This window comes from Neoarius graeffei, chromosome 2 (genome assembly GCF_027579695.1).
Source record: "Neoarius graeffei isolate fNeoGra1 chromosome 2, fNeoGra1.pri, whole genome shotgun sequence".
In the NCBI taxonomy this organism is placed as follows: domain Eukaryota; kingdom Metazoa; phylum Chordata; class Actinopteri; order Siluriformes; family Ariidae; genus Neoarius; species Neoarius graeffei.
This window is the reverse complement of record NC_083570.1, coordinates 41,897,580-41,916,192: the sequence shown is the minus strand read 5'-3', so window position 1 is coordinate 41,916,192 and position 18,613 is coordinate 41,897,580. Positions and strand designations below refer to the sequence as shown.

General features: G+C 44.4%; 1 protein-coding gene across 1 annotated transcript in view; it reads right to left on the bottom strand.

The window, feature by feature from the left end:
* LOC132881597 (plexin-C1-like) overlaps positions 1-18,613 on the bottom strand; it is a 53,927-nt gene that overhangs the window by 5,750 nt on the left and 29,564 nt on the right. The window contains exons 10-16 of the mRNA XM_060914252.1: positions 15,829-15,959; positions 15,569-15,745; positions 14,831-14,933; positions 12,203-12,382; positions 10,041-10,202; positions 9,824-9,932; positions 9,601-9,702 (exon numbers count right to left, since the gene is read on the bottom strand). Coding sequence (XP_060770235.1) covers positions 9,601-9,702; positions 9,824-9,932; positions 10,041-10,202; positions 12,203-12,382; positions 14,831-14,933; positions 15,569-15,745; positions 15,829-15,959 — 964 coding nt within the window. The remainder of the gene's footprint in view (positions 1-9,600; positions 9,703-9,823; positions 9,933-10,040; positions 10,203-12,202; positions 12,383-14,830; positions 14,934-15,568; positions 15,746-15,828; positions 15,960-18,613) is intronic.

Here is an 18,613-nt window from a genome sequence, read left to right as displayed (position 1 = left end):
TAGTTGGATGACCCATAACTTAAAGCATATACTCAGAATCATGGCCTCACTTTCATTCATAAATGCCTTGAGACCTCAAGAATGGCACAGGAATAGTTTTAAGCTTTAACAATAAATCTAATATAGCAATTTTTACGATTAAAGTGATTCATATAGGTAGCGGTCTGAGTGAATGACCTCGACGTCCGTAACGTCACAGCAGGAAGTCTATTGGTCTCATCGCCATTTCCGCTATACTAAAACACAGAGCTGACTGCAACTCCGATCCTCCATTTTGAGCTAATTTATCACCATGCCATGCAGATGTGTTGCTGGCCAGTACAGCAACACGACAGAAGGAGGATTTTCATTGAATTCATGGTCCAAGAATGTTCAAACTCCAAAGATTTGCTGTGTAGATGGAGCACAGCATGGATGTCTGGAAACACTCACTGTAGTAATACTGACTATCTCTTTGGGGATGTGGCTATTTATTTAAAGGTGCCCTTCCACCAAAAACATTTAATACTGGCTCTTTTTGAAATACCATAGTTCACTCCGAGTTGCATATGCATGCTGCATGTGAAAATGTAATTCTATTCCCATTCCCTGTATTAGCTTATGAAAGAAAATAGTCGGAAAAACGAGCGAATCTGAAAAAGCCCTATGAACTTAAGTCACTTCGAAAATTAGTATTCATGGCCTCGCCCACCTTGGCTTGCGACCGCCCATGGGAAGAAAGTTTGGATTTAAGTGCGAGGAGAGATAGCAGAGCCCATCTCATCAGTAGCTAACGAAGAGGACTTAACAGCAAGTTGAAAACATGTCTGAACAAGTTCGTGCCTGTGTTTATTTAATGAAGAGGACCTAACAGCAAGTTGAAAACACGTCTGAACAAGTTTGTGGCAGTAACACATCAATGTTGCATTTCTTGCCCAAGATAGAAGAGGTGAAGAAGAAATGGTTGGAATTTATCTTTGGAACACCACCAGCGAAGTAAAATGCAATGTTAGTACTGTGTTCTGATCATTTCAACCACAGTGACTTTTCAAACTTCGGTGCCTTCAGTAGTGGTTTTGCTTTGAGGTTGTTTTTAATACCTGGATCTGTACCGTCAAGATGATCGACCACCAGCTCACAAGCTGTAAGTAAAACATGAACTTTTTGTTTGAAGGTTTTTGTTACAAAATAGCATGTTCATATTCTCCACGTTAGCATGCATGACACGGTCACAAGCTAGGCAGGGATGAGAGTTTTCCACTTTTTGGCAGATTTCCGCTTTTTCTGCGTAAAAAACGACCTTTTTATATTATGCCAAATCCGTTGAGAAATTTTTATTAATTTCGGGGGGTTGGGGTATGTTCCTTCATGCTGTTCAAACTTTTAACTCCAACGATGTTTACACATTATTTGTAAGTCGCCATCTTTAGTCCCGTTTAAATCTCGTTGAATGTGATGTAAAATTCATGTTATCTACATTGTTATTGGTCAAAACATCGATGTCGAGACCATAATAGCCAATCAAAACAGTTTTTACAAAGACACCCACATCTGCTTGTTCTGACCCACTGGAGGTAGCGTCACAGTGCTGTTAGCCAATCAGAGGTAACACGTTTACTGATTGCTGTTAGTCAATCAGAGGTAACACGTTTACATGCCATGAATATTAATGAGTAAGAGCTGAAATCCTGTCGTTCTCCCACCACCCACTCCTCCACTAAACTAGAACAGCCTGAAACAGGAGAACCACAGCATTTTTTTCACCAAAACCAGCTCACAGGGCATTCATTCATACTAGAGACCACTGCACAATTAATGAAAAAATGATGCAATGAGACCTTTAATTATTTATTTTTCAATTAAGGTACCATGTGAGCCAAACTGGGACATATGGGTGGAGCTGTTTTTAAAAAAAAGAAAAAAAATTGTGTAGATCATCCACTGATTAGTCACACAGGCTGTTGGGGTTTTGCTGGGATTCAAACCTGGGTCGCTGGTGTGATAATCCAGCAAACCCCCACTAAGCCACCAGGGGATTGACTCAAGTGCAGAGGCGTGAGGCAGAAGTAGAAAAGTATCAAAAGTTTACTTACAATATTTACAGTCCCCAAAAAAAAGTATAATCCAAAACGCTCAGAAGATTAAGGGAAAAATAAAAAATATCCAAAAGTTCAAAGTCCATACAAAAGCCAAAAAACAGAAAAGAAAAGGCAAAAATACCAACGTTCAGAAGATCCAAAAACCAGTAAATACCAGGTTCAAAAAGACCAAAAAGAAAAGCAAAGTGCAAAACCAAAAAGACAAAGGCAAGGAACACGGAACAGAGGTAACTGGAGCTAAACATACCAGCACAAAGACTCCATGACAAGAGGACTGAACTCAGGGGTATAAATACACAAACTAATTAAGGACAGGGCGGGGCAGGAAACAGGCAATAAGACAAAAACAAAACACAGAACACAGTGGTGACCTCTAGAGGCCCAAAACAAACATGACCAGAAAAGGAAATAACAGCAGCCTCTAGAGGCCAAAACAGTCCCAGTCCTAACAGGACCACCCCCCCAGGAGCGTCTCCTGACGTTCCCAGGACGATCAGGATGGGCCGACTGGAAGTCCCGACAAAGTTCTTTATCGAGTATGTCCTGAGCTGGGACCCAGCAGCGCTCCTCAGGGCCACAGCCCTCCCAGTCCACAAGATATTGGAGGCCCCCACGAACCCGGCGGGAGTCCAGCAGGCGGTGCACGGTGAACACAGTCTGACCCTGGAAGATGTGGGGGGGGCGGGGGGGTCCTAGGGGCAGGGGCATACGTGGACGTCAGTACGGGCCGCAACAGGGAAACATGGAATGTGGGGTTGATCCTTAGCGTACATGGTAACTGGAGCCGGTAGGAGACAGGGTTAACTCTGCGTACAACCTTGAAGGGGCCAATGTAGCGAGGAGCAAGCTTGCGGTTCTCCACCTGCAGCAGAAGGTCCTTGGTGGACAGCCAAACCCACTGCCCAGGGCGGAATGTGTGGGCAGGTCTCCTATGGCAGTTGGCCTGAGTCTGGTTGGTACTGGAGATCTGGATGAGTGTCCTCCTGACCTTGCTCCAGGTCTTGCGACACCATCTCACATAATGGTTGACCGAGGGCACCCCAGCGTCCTCCTCCTGGTCCGGGAACAGAGGTGGCTGGAACCCGAATTGGCACTGGAACGGCGACAGCTTGGTGGCCGATGACTGCAGGGTGTTGTGGGCGTACTCTGCCCATGGCAGCCAGGTGCTCCACGATGTCGGGTTATCCATAGCCAGGCCTCACAGGGTGGATTCCAGGTCCTGGTTGAGCCTCTCCGTCTGGCCGTTGGACTGGGGGTGGAACCCAGAGGAGAGGCTGGCAGTGGCCCCGATACTCTTGCAGAAGCTGTGCCATACTCGGGAGGAGAACTGGGGCCCCCGGTCAGAGACGATGTCCTGTGGGAGACCAAAAACTCGGAAGACATGAGTGAACAACAATTTAGCAGTGTCAAGGGTAGAGGGGAGTTTGCACAGTGGAATAAAGCGGCAGGCCTTGGAGAATCTGTCCACTATGACAGTGTTACCTTGAGACTCAGGGAGACCCGTGATGAAGTCGACCGCCATGTGGGACCAGGGATGCCGGGGAATAGGCAGAGGATGCAGGAGACCCTGGGGACGCTATCGTGGGTTCTTGGTTCTGGTGCAGACCTCACAGGACAGGACGAATGACCTCACTTCCTTCTCCATGTTAGGCCACCAGAAGTGTCTTTTCAGAAAGTCCAGGGTCCTCCGAGCTCCCGGGTGGGCGGTGAGAGGGGAAGAGTGACCCCACTGGAGAACCTTGGCCCGGGCTTGACGAGGGACGTACAGGAGGCCCGGTGGCCCTGTCCCAGGATCAGGGTCCCGGCGTTGAGCTTGTCGAATGGTCTCCTCAATACCCCAGCGGACAGGAGCCACAATCCAGGATACAGGAATGATAGGCCCAACTTCATTCTCCCTGTTGTTGGGTGAGAACAGCCTGGAGAGCGCGTCCGGTTTGGTGTTCTTAGAGCCCGGGCGGTATGATAGGGTGAAGCTGAAACGGCTGAAAAACAAAGCCCACCTAGCCTGTCATGGGTTCAGCCTCTTGGCTTGCTGGAGGTACTCCAGGTTCTTATGGTCTGTCCACACCAGGAATGAATGTTGTGCTCCCTCCAGCCAGTGCCTCCACTCCTCAAGAGCTCGTTTGACCGCTAGCAGTTGCCGATCCCCCACATCATAGCGGGACTCCGCAGGGCTCAGGCAGTGGGAGAAATAAGCGCAGGGGTGCAGCTTCCCTTCTGAGCCTTGAGAGAGCACCGCGCTGACACCACTGTCCGAGGCGTCCACCTCCACGATGAATGGTTGGGAGGTGTCCGGGAGAACCAGAATGGGTGCCGTGCAAAACTGGTGTTTGAGGTCATTAAACGCCTTTTCCACCTGAGGGGACCAGACAAAGGATCCACCAGTCCTTTTGGTGAGGTCCGACATAGGTGCTGCTACGGAACTGAAGTTCCTGATGAATTTGCGGTAGAAGTTAGCGAATCCTAGGAACCGCTGAACCTCCTTAATGGACTTGGGAGTAGGCCAGTCCCGGACGGCCAGGGTCTTGGCTGGGTCCATTTGGAGTTGCCCCGTTCGTACGATAAATCCCAGAAAGGAGACCTCGGGGATATGAAACTCGCATTTCTGGGCTTTAGCAAACAGATTATTTTGTAAAAGTCTCTGGAGGACTTGGCGGACATGGTGGCGGTGCTCCTGTAAGGTCTTGGAGAATATGAGGATGTCATCGAGGTAGACGAAAACGTATAGATTAATCATATCCCTCAAGACGTCATTGATAAGGGCCTGAAAAACAGCTGGTGCATTGGTGAGTCCGAAGGGCATCACCTGGTACTCGTAGTGCCCTGACGGGGCGTTAAAGGCGGTCTTCCACTCATCTCCCTGTCGGATACGGATGAGGTGGTAAGCGTTCCTTAAGTCCAACTTGGTGAAGATGGTGGCGCCTTGGAGCAGATCGAATGCTGTGGACATCAGCGGAAGGGGATAGCGGTTGCGCACGGTGATCTTGTTCAGGCCCCTATAATCAATACATGGCCGGAGCCCCCCATCCTTCTTGCCGACAAAGAAGAAGCCGGCACCAGCGGGTGAGGTGGAGGGTCGAATGAACCCAGAGGCCAAGGCTTCCTTGATGTACTCCTCCATGGCCTTGTGTTCTGGCTGAGAGAGGGAGAACAGTCGGCCCCGAGGAGGAGTCGTCCCAGGGAGCAAGTCGATAGCACAGTCGTAGGTGCGGTGCGGGGGAAGAACGGCAGCCCTGCTCTTGCTGAAGACCTCCTTGAGATCCCAGTACTCTGTGGGAACTTGAGATAACTCGGTGAGATCAGGAGGCTCGGCAGGAGACACAGGAGAGCTAGAGAGCAGACAAGAGGCATGGCATGCAGGGCCCCATTCCACAGCCTGGCTTGTTACCCAGTCTATGTGAGGGTTGTGGCGAGTAAGCCAAGGAAGGCCTAGAATAACTGGGAATTCTGGGGAATGAATAAGGTGCAGGGATATTTCTTCTTTGTGACCTTGAGACTGGAGAAAGACTGGAGAAGTAACTTGGGTGACTCTTCCATCACCTAATGCTTGGCCATCGAGGGCAGACACAGACAGTGGGACTTCAAGGGGCGCAGTCGGGACATTGATGCTTTGGGCGAAGTGGATATCCATAAAGTTTCCAGCCGCCCCTGGGTCTAACAAAGCTTGACAAGAGTGGACGGATTCACCCCAGGAGATGGAGACCGGGATGTAGATTCCTTGGCCAGGGAGTCCGGGAGAGAGGGTAGGCCCCATCACAACCCTCCCTCGGCTGGACATGGCGGTCCTTTTCCCGAGAGCTCGGGGCATGATTCTCGGAAGTGACCAGGCTTGCCACAGTAGATGCAGCACTTGTCCCTCCTTCTGCGCTCCCTCTCGGCTGCAGAGAGGCGAGTATGGCTAACTTGCATGGGCTCTGGACAGTCACTGGAGGAGGTAGACGGGCTCCAGGTAGAGGCAGGGAGGCCGGGGAGGCTCAGGACTTGGCGGCGTTCTCTCATCCTGTTGTCAAGACGAGTAGAATGTGAGATCAGAGTTTCGAGGTCACTTGGGCATCCGATAGAAGCCAGACTGTCTTTGATGGGGTCAGACAGACCATGGTGGAAGGCTGACACCAGGGCAGTCTCGTTCCATCCACTTACTGCTGCGAGCGTCCGGAACGAGATGGCGTAGTCTGCGATGCTTCCTCCTTGCCGGATACACATGAGCTTTCTGGCTGCGTCTGTACTGATGTCTGCTTGATCGAAGACACGAAGCATCTCCTCAGTAAACAACTGGAAATCAGAGCACTCGGGTCCCTGTCTCTGCCAAATAGCAGTGGCCCAGGATCGCGCCTTACCAGCTAACAAGGTTATCACAAAGGCAATCTTGCAGCAATCCGTAGTGTAGGTGGTAGGCTGAAGCTCAAAGGTGAGTTGGCACTGGATAAGGAATTCCCGACACTCACTGTGCTTGCCGTCATACCTCTGTGGTGCAGGAAGGCTAGGTTCGCGAGGTGAAGAAGGCAGCATGGCAGGAGACACTGCAGCAGGAGCGAGGAGCGGATGGTGGAGCAGGAGCAGGCGGAGGAGATGGGGCAGAGAAGTCAGCTGTGCCAGGGTTTTCCCAATCTGCTGAAGCAGTGCCTCATGGCAAGCAAGGGTCTCACGTTGGCTTGCGAGAGTCCGTCCATGAGTGTCCATGGTGGATCCGAGGCGTGTTAACACAGCCATCATTCCCTGAAGGTTGGCCAGGTAGACAGATGAAGAAGCCTTCTTCTTCATCTGTCTACCTGGCCAACCTTCAGCCTCTGCTGAGTCGGTCATGATGGAGTCTTTCTGTTGGGGTTTTGCTGGGATTCGAACCTGGGTCACTGGTATGATAATCCAGCAAACCCCCACTAAGCCACCAGGGGACTGACTCAAGTGCAGAGGCGTGAGGCAGAAGTAGAAAAGTATCAAAAGTTTATTTACAATATTTACAGTCCCAAAAAAAAGTATAATCCAAAACGCTCAGAAGATTAAGGGAAAAATAAAAAATATCCAAAAGTTCAAAGTCCATACAAAAGCCAAAAAAACCAGAAAAGAAAAGGCAAAAATACCAATGCTCAGAAGATCCGAAAACCAGTAAATACCAGGTTCAAAAAGACCAAAAAGAAAAGCAAAGTGCAAAACCAAAAAGACAAAGGCAAGGAACATAGAACAGAGGTAACTGGAGCTAAACATAACAGCACAAAGACTCCGTGACAAGAGGACTGAACTCAGGGGTATAAATACACAAACTAATTAAGGACAGGGCAGGGCAGGAAACAGGCAATAAGACAAAAACAAAACACAGAACACAGTGGTGACCTCTAGAGACCCAAAACAAACATGACCAGAAAAGGAAATAACAGCGGTCTCTAGAGGCCAAAACAGTCCCAGTCCTAACACAGGCGTCCTGATAAATGTTTCTGGCTGGAAACGCTTCTCTATTAGCGTAAGTCTCTCAAAGTTTCTCACACTACAAAAAATGTTGTTTTTTTCTGGAGGATTTAAGAGGCCAGTAATTTAAAATACTTATGCAGTAAATTTAATGGTTTATATTAATTTTATTCATTTACCCACAGTAAGTAGATTGATCATAAATTTCTTCCTAGTGATCCAAAGGGGGGGAACCCACATTTTCCTATGCTTGCTGGTTTTTCAATTTTCTCCTTGAGTGAATACAATAGCATGCTAATACCTGCATTCAGCAGAAGGGAAGAGCTGGAAAATTCCCCCAAAGTCTTTAAGGCCTAGTGTCTGGAAGAACTTTTGTCTTCCCGCTAATTTACGATGCTGACCGTTGGTGAGCAATGAACTGAAATGTTGTAGTGTGCTGAATCTGCCACACGTGTACAATACACTGGTGTTAATACAGTAAACATACAGCGCGCATGCACACAGCAAACACTCTGCTGCATTCAGGCAGCCTTTGCTCACTGATTTAATCCAGGCTAAAGAAATGACTGCAGCAGCTGACATTTGGTGGTGGTGAGGAGTCTGAGTGTATCACAGACCAGTGTCCAGCGTTTCCCATAGAAATATGGCCCTTTTCCACTACCCTTTTTCAGCTCACTTCAGCTCGCTTCAGCTCACTTCAGCCCGACACGGCTCGCGTTTCGACTACCAAAAACCAGCACGACTCAGCTCGTTTCAGCCCTGCTTAGCCCCTAAAACTCGCACCGTTTTGGAGTGGGGCTGAAGCGAGCCAAGCCGTGCCGAGTGAGGTTGGAGCCGTGAGCAGACACTCCCCTGTGCACTGATTGGTGAGGAGGAGTGTCCTCACACGCCCACACACGCCCCGCGAGCACGCTGGGATCTGTAAACACCGCAAACCCGGAAGAATAATAATTACGAATTACGAGAATTTCTGAAGCCTTATGCGCCTCGCCTCATCTATACGCTCTTGCCAGTATCTGTTGGCGTTGTCGGTGACAACAAGCCACAGCACCAAGACCAGCAACACTAACGACTCCATGTCCTCCATGTTTATTGTTTACTATTCGGGTCGTGAGACTACCGCTTAAAAGCTCACTGAATCAGTGACATACAGAGCATCGTGGACGAGTTCGCGGAGCGCAAGGCTCGTCGTATGCCCTTCAAATAATGCGCGCAGTAGGCTATTGATGTTTTATTATAAGCCATGTACAGTATGTCACCTGTTTTTTTGTTTCTGAGTTACATGTTCGTTTGAAGGACTTAATGTACAAAATAACATAGTTGCACCCCGTAGTGTTGAAATTGGTAAACACAGTGCATTCAGTGAGGTTTGCACCGCCCTCCTTTTATTTCTGACTCTTCCTGTCACCGTTGCAACCTCTGAGCGCTCATTCGTATGCCCTTCAAATAATGTGCGCAGTATAGGCTATTGATGTTTTATTATGAGCCATGTACAGTATCCTAATGTTTTTTGTTTCTGAGTTACATGTTCGTTTGAAGGATTTGATGTACTAAATAACATAGTTGCACCCGGTAGTGTTGAAATTGGTAAACACTGCAGTTGCGGACATTTTGTAGCCTAAAATGATGTTATGATAAGCTTTAATAAAGGGCCCGGTCATTTGCCCCGCCCCCGGCCCGGCTCTGACTTGTTCCGCCACTGTCACTGATGTCACTGTTTGCGCTGCTTAACGACATCACGTGACGTCCACCCACTTTCGCTAACTCCACCCAATGTGTCCACCCACTTCCAGCCAGCACGGTTCAGCGCGGTTGTAGTCGAAATGCAACTCCAACAGCCCCGCTCAGCTCGACTCAGCTCGACTCAGCACGGCACGGCTCAGCCGCGTTTGTAGTGGAAAAGCGGCATTAGATTCTATTTGTGGTGCTAGCTGACAGGGGGTGGGGCAGTGGTGGTGTCTGCGGGGGTGGTCATATGTGCACAGAAGTAGTGATGTTCTGTTCACAAACAATCTGATTTTTTTTCCAGTGGCTCTTTATGAACGAAAGGAACAGTTATTTTCATCATCGTGCCCAAACTTCCTGTGTATACAGTTAGTTGGTTGGTTAGTTTGGGATTTACCTTGTCTGCTCTCCATTCTGATTTCATTCTCCAGCGTTTCCGGATGTTTATTCATTTGTGTATTCATCCGCTGCTGGCTCTTACGGTGGATAAATACTCCAGCTAGACAAAAGGTACAGATATGCAGACAGATACAGAACTCCTCAGCATTGAGTTGGCCCAGTAACCATGGACAAAGAATCCAAAAATCAAACATAGAAATCACAAGCTGGTCAATACTCACCAACAGCACCAAGAAGAATCAAAATGATTAACGTGACAAGTGTGAGATATTGATATCTCATACCACTCCCTGCTCTCAGTTCAATTCTGGGACCCTTGCCAAACTCTATCTAAAACAAAACAAACAACAAAACATGTGCATCACTATTCAGCAGTGGTTTTTAGGTTTCACAGTAAAAAGCAGGATTGGGTAATAATAGTTGATAATAAAGTCATACCTTGAGTGAGTCCACCTTGATTTTATTATCCTGAGCTCCTGAAATCTTACAGATCACAACAGTGGGCTCAACTACCTCTATTATACACTCAAACCGTTTTTGGTCCTGTGAGACCCACACATTTAGATCCGCTTTAGTCAAATTCAATAAGTCCTCCGTTTTCTAAAGATGGAAAGTTGACATAATAGAGAGAGGGAGGAACAGACTTTATTACACCGGACAAGACACTTGTAGTATTCTACTTTAAAGATCAAAACACAAAACAAATGCTTTAGTGCATGCCAAGTAGGCATGTGCCAATATTAACCTTTCATATCATAATAACAGTGAGACATATTTAGTGAGAGTCTAATGTGTTTTACAGTATTATCACAACACCAGGTTACATTGTCTTTAGCTTCTCAACTGAGATAAATGAGTAATGGTCATTTAAAATGTCCACAAAACCAATATTGTGCTATCTAATTGATTTTTGGCACGTCTGTTCACAATAAAGTCTGTACTTTCTTCAGGATGTTCAGTTCATCTCTTTACCTATTTATCATGACCTTTGTAACTAAAATGAGTCATATTACAGCAGGGAAAGCCAAACTGTGCTTTCAATAAATGTGATTTAACACTCATGGTGCAGCAGTGAAAGCTAGAAGGATTCCTTCTGTTTTTACCTGCAGGTTTGTGAATTTAAATTATCCTGAACATCAGGCCTCATTTATCACTCTTTTAGCAAAGTCATGTGTAAATGTTTGCGTAAGCCAAAAAAAAAAGAAAATTTTCTGCTGTTTCTTTTGTCATAATCGAATGATTAATTTTATTTGTCTTCATCTATGAATTTGTGTCAGCTTGATCATTTTATTTTTCATATTGATTAATTAGGGCCAATAAAATAAAATGACTGGTTTTCACTAAATATTCAGGATGGTCCTCTTAGTCCCTGACCTGCTGAAGTAGCATGAGGATCTGTTTTTAATAGAGACTCTAAAGCTCTTCTATAAGTCGTTCTGGATAAGGACATCTACTAAACGCTGTAAACATTATACAAATAAGCAGTTTAAACTCTACAGTATATTCCAGATATAAAAGTGCAGTAATCCGGGCAGATTATATTTATATTGTATATGAAGTTGATCTGTCAGGTTCTGTGGACTTTTCAGCCTGCTGTTCATCTACTTGGCCACTAGAGGCCACTATTCGGCATTATATTTTCTTTTGTTTTTCTTGGGTTACACTTGTCTTCATGCTATTGGCTAAGCGAATCATTGATGGCAAGTAGTTGATTGGCTGGCCTATATATATATATGAGTTTGTCTTCTTTCCACTTTGCTGAGTTCTCCTGTGAGCACTTGTCCTGGGTTTTTACTATTGCTGTTTGCTCCACTGTTCTGAACTGCCTTTTGACCACTCCCTCTGTTTTCTAAGAAGCGGGTTGTTTTGCTTTTGACTTTCTCGAGTGGATATTATTTTTGGACTTTGAACTTTTGTGCCAAGTACTGTTTTGCCATTTTAGGTCTTCTCATGGCGGCACGGTGGTGTAGTGGTTAGCGCTGTCGCCTCACAGCAAGAAGGTCCTGGGTTCGAGCCCCGGGGCCGGCGAGGGCCTTTCTGTGTGGAGTTTGCATGTTCTCCCCGTGTCCGCATGGGTTTCCTCCGGGTGCTCCGGTTTCCCCCACAGTCCAAAGACATGCAGGTTAGGTTGACTGGTGACTCTAAATTGACCGTAGGTGTGAATGTGAGTGTGAATGGTTGTCTGTGTCTATGTGTCAGCCCTGTGATGACCTGGCGACTTGTCCAGGGTGTACCCCGCCTTTCGCCCGTAGTCAGCTGGGATAGGCTCCAGCTTGCCTGCGACCCTGTAGAAGGATAAAGCGGCTAGAGATAATGAATGAATGAATGAATCCCCATCTCAACCAAAACCCTGACAGATCAAGTTGAGGTTTACATAAGTTACTCTTCTTGTATGTAAATTTACACACTCAGAAGCACGAGTCAGATATGAATGAATTTATGGCATTTTCATAAATGATAGATTTCTTGTGTAAATGCTCATATGAACAATTTACAAATAAATTCGTTTGCATCCAGCTTGATAAATGAGGCCCAATGTTTGCATTACAGTGAAAACAATGTGTGTGTTCTTGAAATCACATTCCAAAATCCTGTCCTACCTGTATGATGACCAGCATGTCATTGCCCACTTCAGAGGCAGTGAAGCTGGTGAATTCTGGGTCTGGTTGGTAAATGAGATTAACTGGACAGACCACTGTTGAGTTCACCACCCTAAGTGAGACAGTGGATGGCCCAGCATCGCTGAATTTTCTTTGATTAGGAGCGTGAAACCAAAAGGTCTAGGAGAATGTAAAAGACAATATGAATAGGAACTGCTATGTAAGCTTGTATGTGCAGCTGGATTTAAAAAAAAATGAAATTTTGCAGTTTCCTTTGGTTTGAATATTGGCCTGGTCTCATGTCATAAAACAGAATGTGCATTGGTCTGAGGAAGTTCAACCACAGAGGTACACTCTCAAGGCACCATCCTCCTTAATTAATATTTTTGGCAAGAACCTTTTTCTCACTACAGTATCACCTACTACTGTAAATGTCAGTCCTGCATGCTTTGGTGCGTGCACCTGAAGAACTCTCAGGCGCGCGCTGGGCTGCACGTGCATCCAGCGGACTCTTGCATGCGTGCTGTTAATGACACACACTGCATATAATTAAGGAGCAGCATGTGCACCTATATAAAGACTGTTTAGATGCACGATCTGTGCGAAGTATCATGTACTGTCAGTATGCATTACCGAGCCTTACTGCTCATATCTGATTTCCTGGTTTTCTGATTCCTGTGCCTGTTCCTGTTTTCTCACTGCCTGTGATATTCTGTTTGTGCCTCGCCTGACCCTTTGCTTGTTTAATGTCTTGGATTTAGCCTGCCGATTTGGACTGTTTGCCTGTGTGTTTGCAGTTTCTTAACAAATACAACTCTGCACTTGCATCCGTCTCCTACCTCGCACCTGACACCAAGTCTCCTAGTTCACAGCACAAGCTATTGTCATAATGTTAAATTCCCTGCCTTTTAAAAGCAAATTGATTTGAATTTTAGTTAAATGATTGATTGCATGACAGTTATGTTGAAAAAAAAAAACTTTATAGTCAGATCCAATTCCAGGAACCTCTCGCAGAGCTTTTATAGTAATTATAGCATTGTAATTATATAATTATAGTGCAATCATTATAAATTACAAACATTGCGGGCCCCTGTTTGCAATTTATTACTGTTACAAGGTCTTGCCATAACGCTCGTACTAAAGCCCAGGCATTTGCAGGTTCCTAGTGTTTCTTCTCAAGTTGATGTTTTCAATAGTTCACGCTTACTTTTATTTGGACTGTATACTCTGAATGTGTACAGGGACAAGGGAAGGTGTTTCACATGGGGGGTGGGGGTGCTGCTGCTACTGTAATTTTATGTAGTGTATATGGGCATTTGCTATGACATTATACCTGAATAACAGTCTCACAGATTTAACAGAAGTTATGCGTTGATTTCAATGATTATACCACAATGCGGTTTAATTTTTACAATAGGAATGTGTTGATTGATTTTCTATAGCAGCATGAATCTTGCATCTGTATCATAAATAATATACGAATGAACTCGAATACATTATTCCTATAACAGCTCATTCACATGGACACGGACATGCCAAATAATCTGAGCCTAATAATAAACAGATTTAAAACATGCTGTTATTTACCATGGAAAAGTTGTGCATTTCTATTATCGTTGATATCTTTTGTATAATTTGTATAAGCTTTGGGGCAGCACAGAAGTGTAGTGGTTAGCACTGTCGCCTCAACAAGAAGGTTCTGGGTTCGAGCCCGGCAGCTGGCAGGGGCCTTTCTGTGTGGAGTTTGCATGTTCTCCCCATGTCTGCGTGGGTTTCCTCCGGGTGCTCCGGTTTCCCCCACAGTCCAAAGGCATGCAGGTTAGGTTAACTGGTGGCTCTAAATAGACCGTGAGTGTGAATGGTTCTGTCTTTGTGTCAGCCCTGCAATGACCTGGCGACTTGTCCAGGGTGTACCCCGCCTCTCGCCCATAGTCAGCTGGGATAGGCTCCAGCTTGCCTGCAACCCTGTCGAACAGGATAAGTGGCTACAGATAATGGATGGATGTATAAGCTTTGATCTTTGATAGTGAAGTTTTCTGTTGGAGATGTTTATTTTATATTTATGGAAGGACTGTTGATGTTAGTACTTTGGAGAGGTTTCTCAATAGGTGTTAGTTCCTGTTACACTTACATTATAGCAGCTATGCACACTCCCTCACTCTGGTTTTTCTCTCGTTTGAATTTAAAGTGACAGAAATGCAGCTTCACATGTTATTGAGAAACCAGACAGTACAAACTCCTCTGTCCTGAAGACACGAGTCTTGTAGACCTTCCATAACTAACTATAAATAGTAATGCTTCCAAAGCATGCTGTTCATTAATAAATTAAAATTTGTAATTGTAGCCATATCTGTGGTATTAGCCTCAAAATACTCAATTTCACAGTTTTCTGTGCCTGTTTATTTATTTATCCATATTCAGGCATAACTATTAATCTTAGCAGTTGCAGTTAAAGGAATCCTGAAAGTCAGGTCCTCCTCAGCACCCCTACTTCCCACCTCATTGTGCTTGTCTCAGGTTCTTCCTCAATTCAAAAAACTTGTGCATACTTCCATGTAGTGTGTCTTTTGGTGTTAAGTGTACCGTAAGTACATTGATTTCCATTGATACTTGCTGTGTATTTCCAACCTTGTTGTCTTGGCTGTGGAAGATCTCACTGGAAGATGTATGAATTTCAACTGCATCCACAAACTTTAAATTGCTCCCCGACACGTGAATCTTCCTCTCACCACTGAATGACACAAACAATTATTTATTCACAGCTGCAGAGTATCAGGCTAAATATCAGGTGACAGTAATAAGGAATACAATGAAGTCTAAAATTATTTGATGAATGAAGTGAGAATAACGGATTACTTTTGTCAGTTCACTTGTAAAGTAAGTGTGTGTGTATATATGTATATATGTGTGTATATATATAAAAAAATTTATATATATATATATATATATATATATATATATTTTTTTTTTTTTAATTTTAGCATAAGCTTCTGAAGTGAAACCAGTCAGTATTAGCAACATTGCCTTCAGGAAGTGACTAACGCTTTCTTCATCTTCAAAGAGACCACACAATCGGACCACCAGAAGATCTGCTCAGCTTTGTGACCTGTTTTTTGTTGCCCATACAGTACAAATAAAGTTTGGCATCTCTATAGATCAGTTTCAGTGCACGACAACCAAGCAAAGCGAGCTGAATCAAGAATTCCACTTATCTTTAACTTTCTGCTTTACTGGTTTTCATATGTACAAGACTGAATAGGGTATTTTATGTGTTTTATGAGAAGCCTGCCAAAAATACAAATTTTTTTTTTAAAATGAATGGCACATTTGAAAAAAAAAATTTTCTTGTCTTTATCTGTGTCCTACCTGGACCAGGTGACTCCAGGCTGCAGTTCAGTACAGGTGGGCAGGGAATAATATGTAACGATGGCACTACTATGACAGCGTCCATCTTCTGTCACCACACACACCTTCGCGGTTCCTTTGTTTCCATCAGGAATACGGAACTTCAGGGTGTCCGCAGAGCGCTCCAACACTGATTTCCTGGGAACAGTAGATACACAGAACAAATCAAATCTGTCTACAATTACATGAATACAAACCCACAGACATTCAGTGACACTCACTCCTTTGAAGCGCACTCCATATAACCTTGGAAGCGAATTCTCTTAACCAGTTCCAGATTCTTTCCCTTTATCTCGGCATTGTTTTTGCCATGAAAGGACACTTCATTTGGCTGCAGAGAGAGGATCTCTGGCTAATGGGGATAAAGACATAAACCATAATATAACACTGTGATACTGAAACTAAAATTAATGACTTACTTTGACAACATTTTGCATTTGATATACAGTTGATTGAGATTACCACATGTCATTACTGTGTAAATACAATTGAGGGAAAACATTCTACAAACTGAGGTTAAATATATTCAAACTCAATTTTCACATCTCCCTGCATTTCCTGTTACCATTTCCTGTTAACTCGGTCAGGGCATCTACTTTATTTCAATAAGAGGCAAGTTCAAAATAAGATACAGATGTAGTTCAGCTTTTATTTATATATCAAAATAAGATACAGATGTAGTTCAGCTTTTATTTATATATCAGATTTTCAATGGTCAAAAGTTTACATACATTTTTTGTTAGTATTTGCTGTTGTTGCCTTTTAATCACTTGAACTTGAATAAAACTATTATACACTTTTTCAGTACAGTCCACAAATTTTCTATGGGACTCAGGTCAGGGCTTTGCGATGGCCACTCCGATACTTCCACTTTCTTGTTTTTAAACCATTTTGGGACATCTCTGCAGACCCAGCTGTGGCCAGGTTTTAACATTTTGACTGATGTTCTGAGGTGCTGCTTCAGTATTTCTTGATAATCGTCCTTCCACGTGATGTCATCTATTTTCTAAAGTTCATCAGTCCCTTTTCCAGTAAAATACCTGCACAGCATGATGCTATCACCCCACCACCAAGTTGGGATGGTGTTCTTCAGATTAAAATTACGGTCTAACAGTTTAAGGTTTGTTTTCCTCTGACCAGAGGACAGTCCTCCAAAAGGCTGTTGATCTCCTGTAAACTTCAGTCTGGCTATTTTTTTTTTTAAATACCTGTCTTTCTTTTTATACAGTGTCTTGCAAAAATATTCATCCCCCTTGGTGTTTGTCCTGTTTTGTCGCATTACAAGCTGGAATTAAAATTGATTTTTGGGGAGTTAGCACCATTTGATTTACACAACATGCCTACAGCTTTAAAGGTGCAAATTGTTTTTTTAATTTTTATTGTGACACAAAAAATAATTAAAATGAAAAAATAGAAATCTGGAGTGTGCATACCGGTAGGTATTCACCCCCTTTCGTATGAAACCCCTAAATAAGAGCTGGTCCAAACAATTCACTTCATAAGTCACATAATTAGTTGATTAAGATCCACCTGTGTGCACTCAGTGTCACATGATCTGTCATATGATGTCTGAATAAATCAACCTGTTCTGGAAGGACCCTGACTCTGCAACACTAAACAACATGAGAACCAAGGAGCCTCCAAACAGGTCAGAGACAAAGTTGAGGAGAAGTATAGATCAGGGTTGGGTTATAAAAAAAAAAAATCCCAAACTTTGAATATCCCACAGATCACCATTAAATCCACTATAGAAAAATAGAAAGCATGTATGGCACCACCACGAACATTCACGTTCCAGCAGGACAATGACCCTAAACATACTGCTAAAGCTACACTGGAGTGGTTTAAAGGGAAACAGTTAAATGTCTTGGAATGGCCTAGTCAAAGCCCAGACCTCAGTACAATTGAGAATCTGTGGCATAACTTGAAGATTGCTGTACACCAATGCAACCCATCTAACTTGAAGGAGTTGGAGCAGTTTTGCTTTGAGGAATGGGCAACAATCCCAGTGGCTAGATGTGCTAAGTTAATAGAGACATACCCCAAGGGACTTGCAGCTGTAACTTGCAGCTGTAACCAGCTTTGGTGGGTAATAACTTTAGTCTCACTAGCCACTTTGGCGGGTGGTTTATTCTGTGATATGACAATATATTTTAATTGTAGTTTTCTCTGAAGGCATCTGATATAAGCAATGCAATGTAATATTACGCGCCTACAACTCCCATGAGCACCTGCATAAACATTCTGACACAACATGTTACAATTGTTTAGAACGTTCGTTAACGTCTCAGATAAAATCAATGATACGGTAACTTGCGGTTAATGAACGAAGCAACAAAGTTGCTGACGACTGGCAAGTGCACTATGTGGCGCATATAGCTGGAGTTTCAAACCCTGCTGCTCAGGAAAAAAGGGGCAGAGATGAATAAGATGCTAATAGGAAGATAAGACAGTTCAATGACAAATGGAAGTTAGGGCGAGATTGGCTAGTTCATAGCAAAACCGAAAATACCATGTACTGCGAAGACTAGAAAGTATGGCAACAAGCGAGTGAAGGGTCTCTCTCTTGTGACAGGCACTAGTAATTTTAAACTCAAAACTATAAAAAGAAAGAACAACTTTATTCATCACGCACATGTGAAATTTCCTCCCTGCATTTAACCCATCTGAAGCAGTGAACACACACATGCACACACATACATACATACATACCCAGAGCAGTGGGCAGCCATGCTAACAGTACCTGGGGAGCAGTTGGGAGTTAGGTGCCTCGTTCAAGGGCACCTCAGCCCAAGGCCATCCCATATTAACCTAACCACATGTTTTTAGACTGTGGGGGAAACCGGAGCACCCGGAGGAAACCCATGCAGACACAGGGAGAACATGCAAACTCCACACAGAAAGCCCCCCACCGGCCACTGGGTTCAAACCCTGAACCTTCTTGCTGTGAGGCGACCGTGCTAACCACTACACCACCGTGCTGCCCATATTTAGCTGGCATATTTA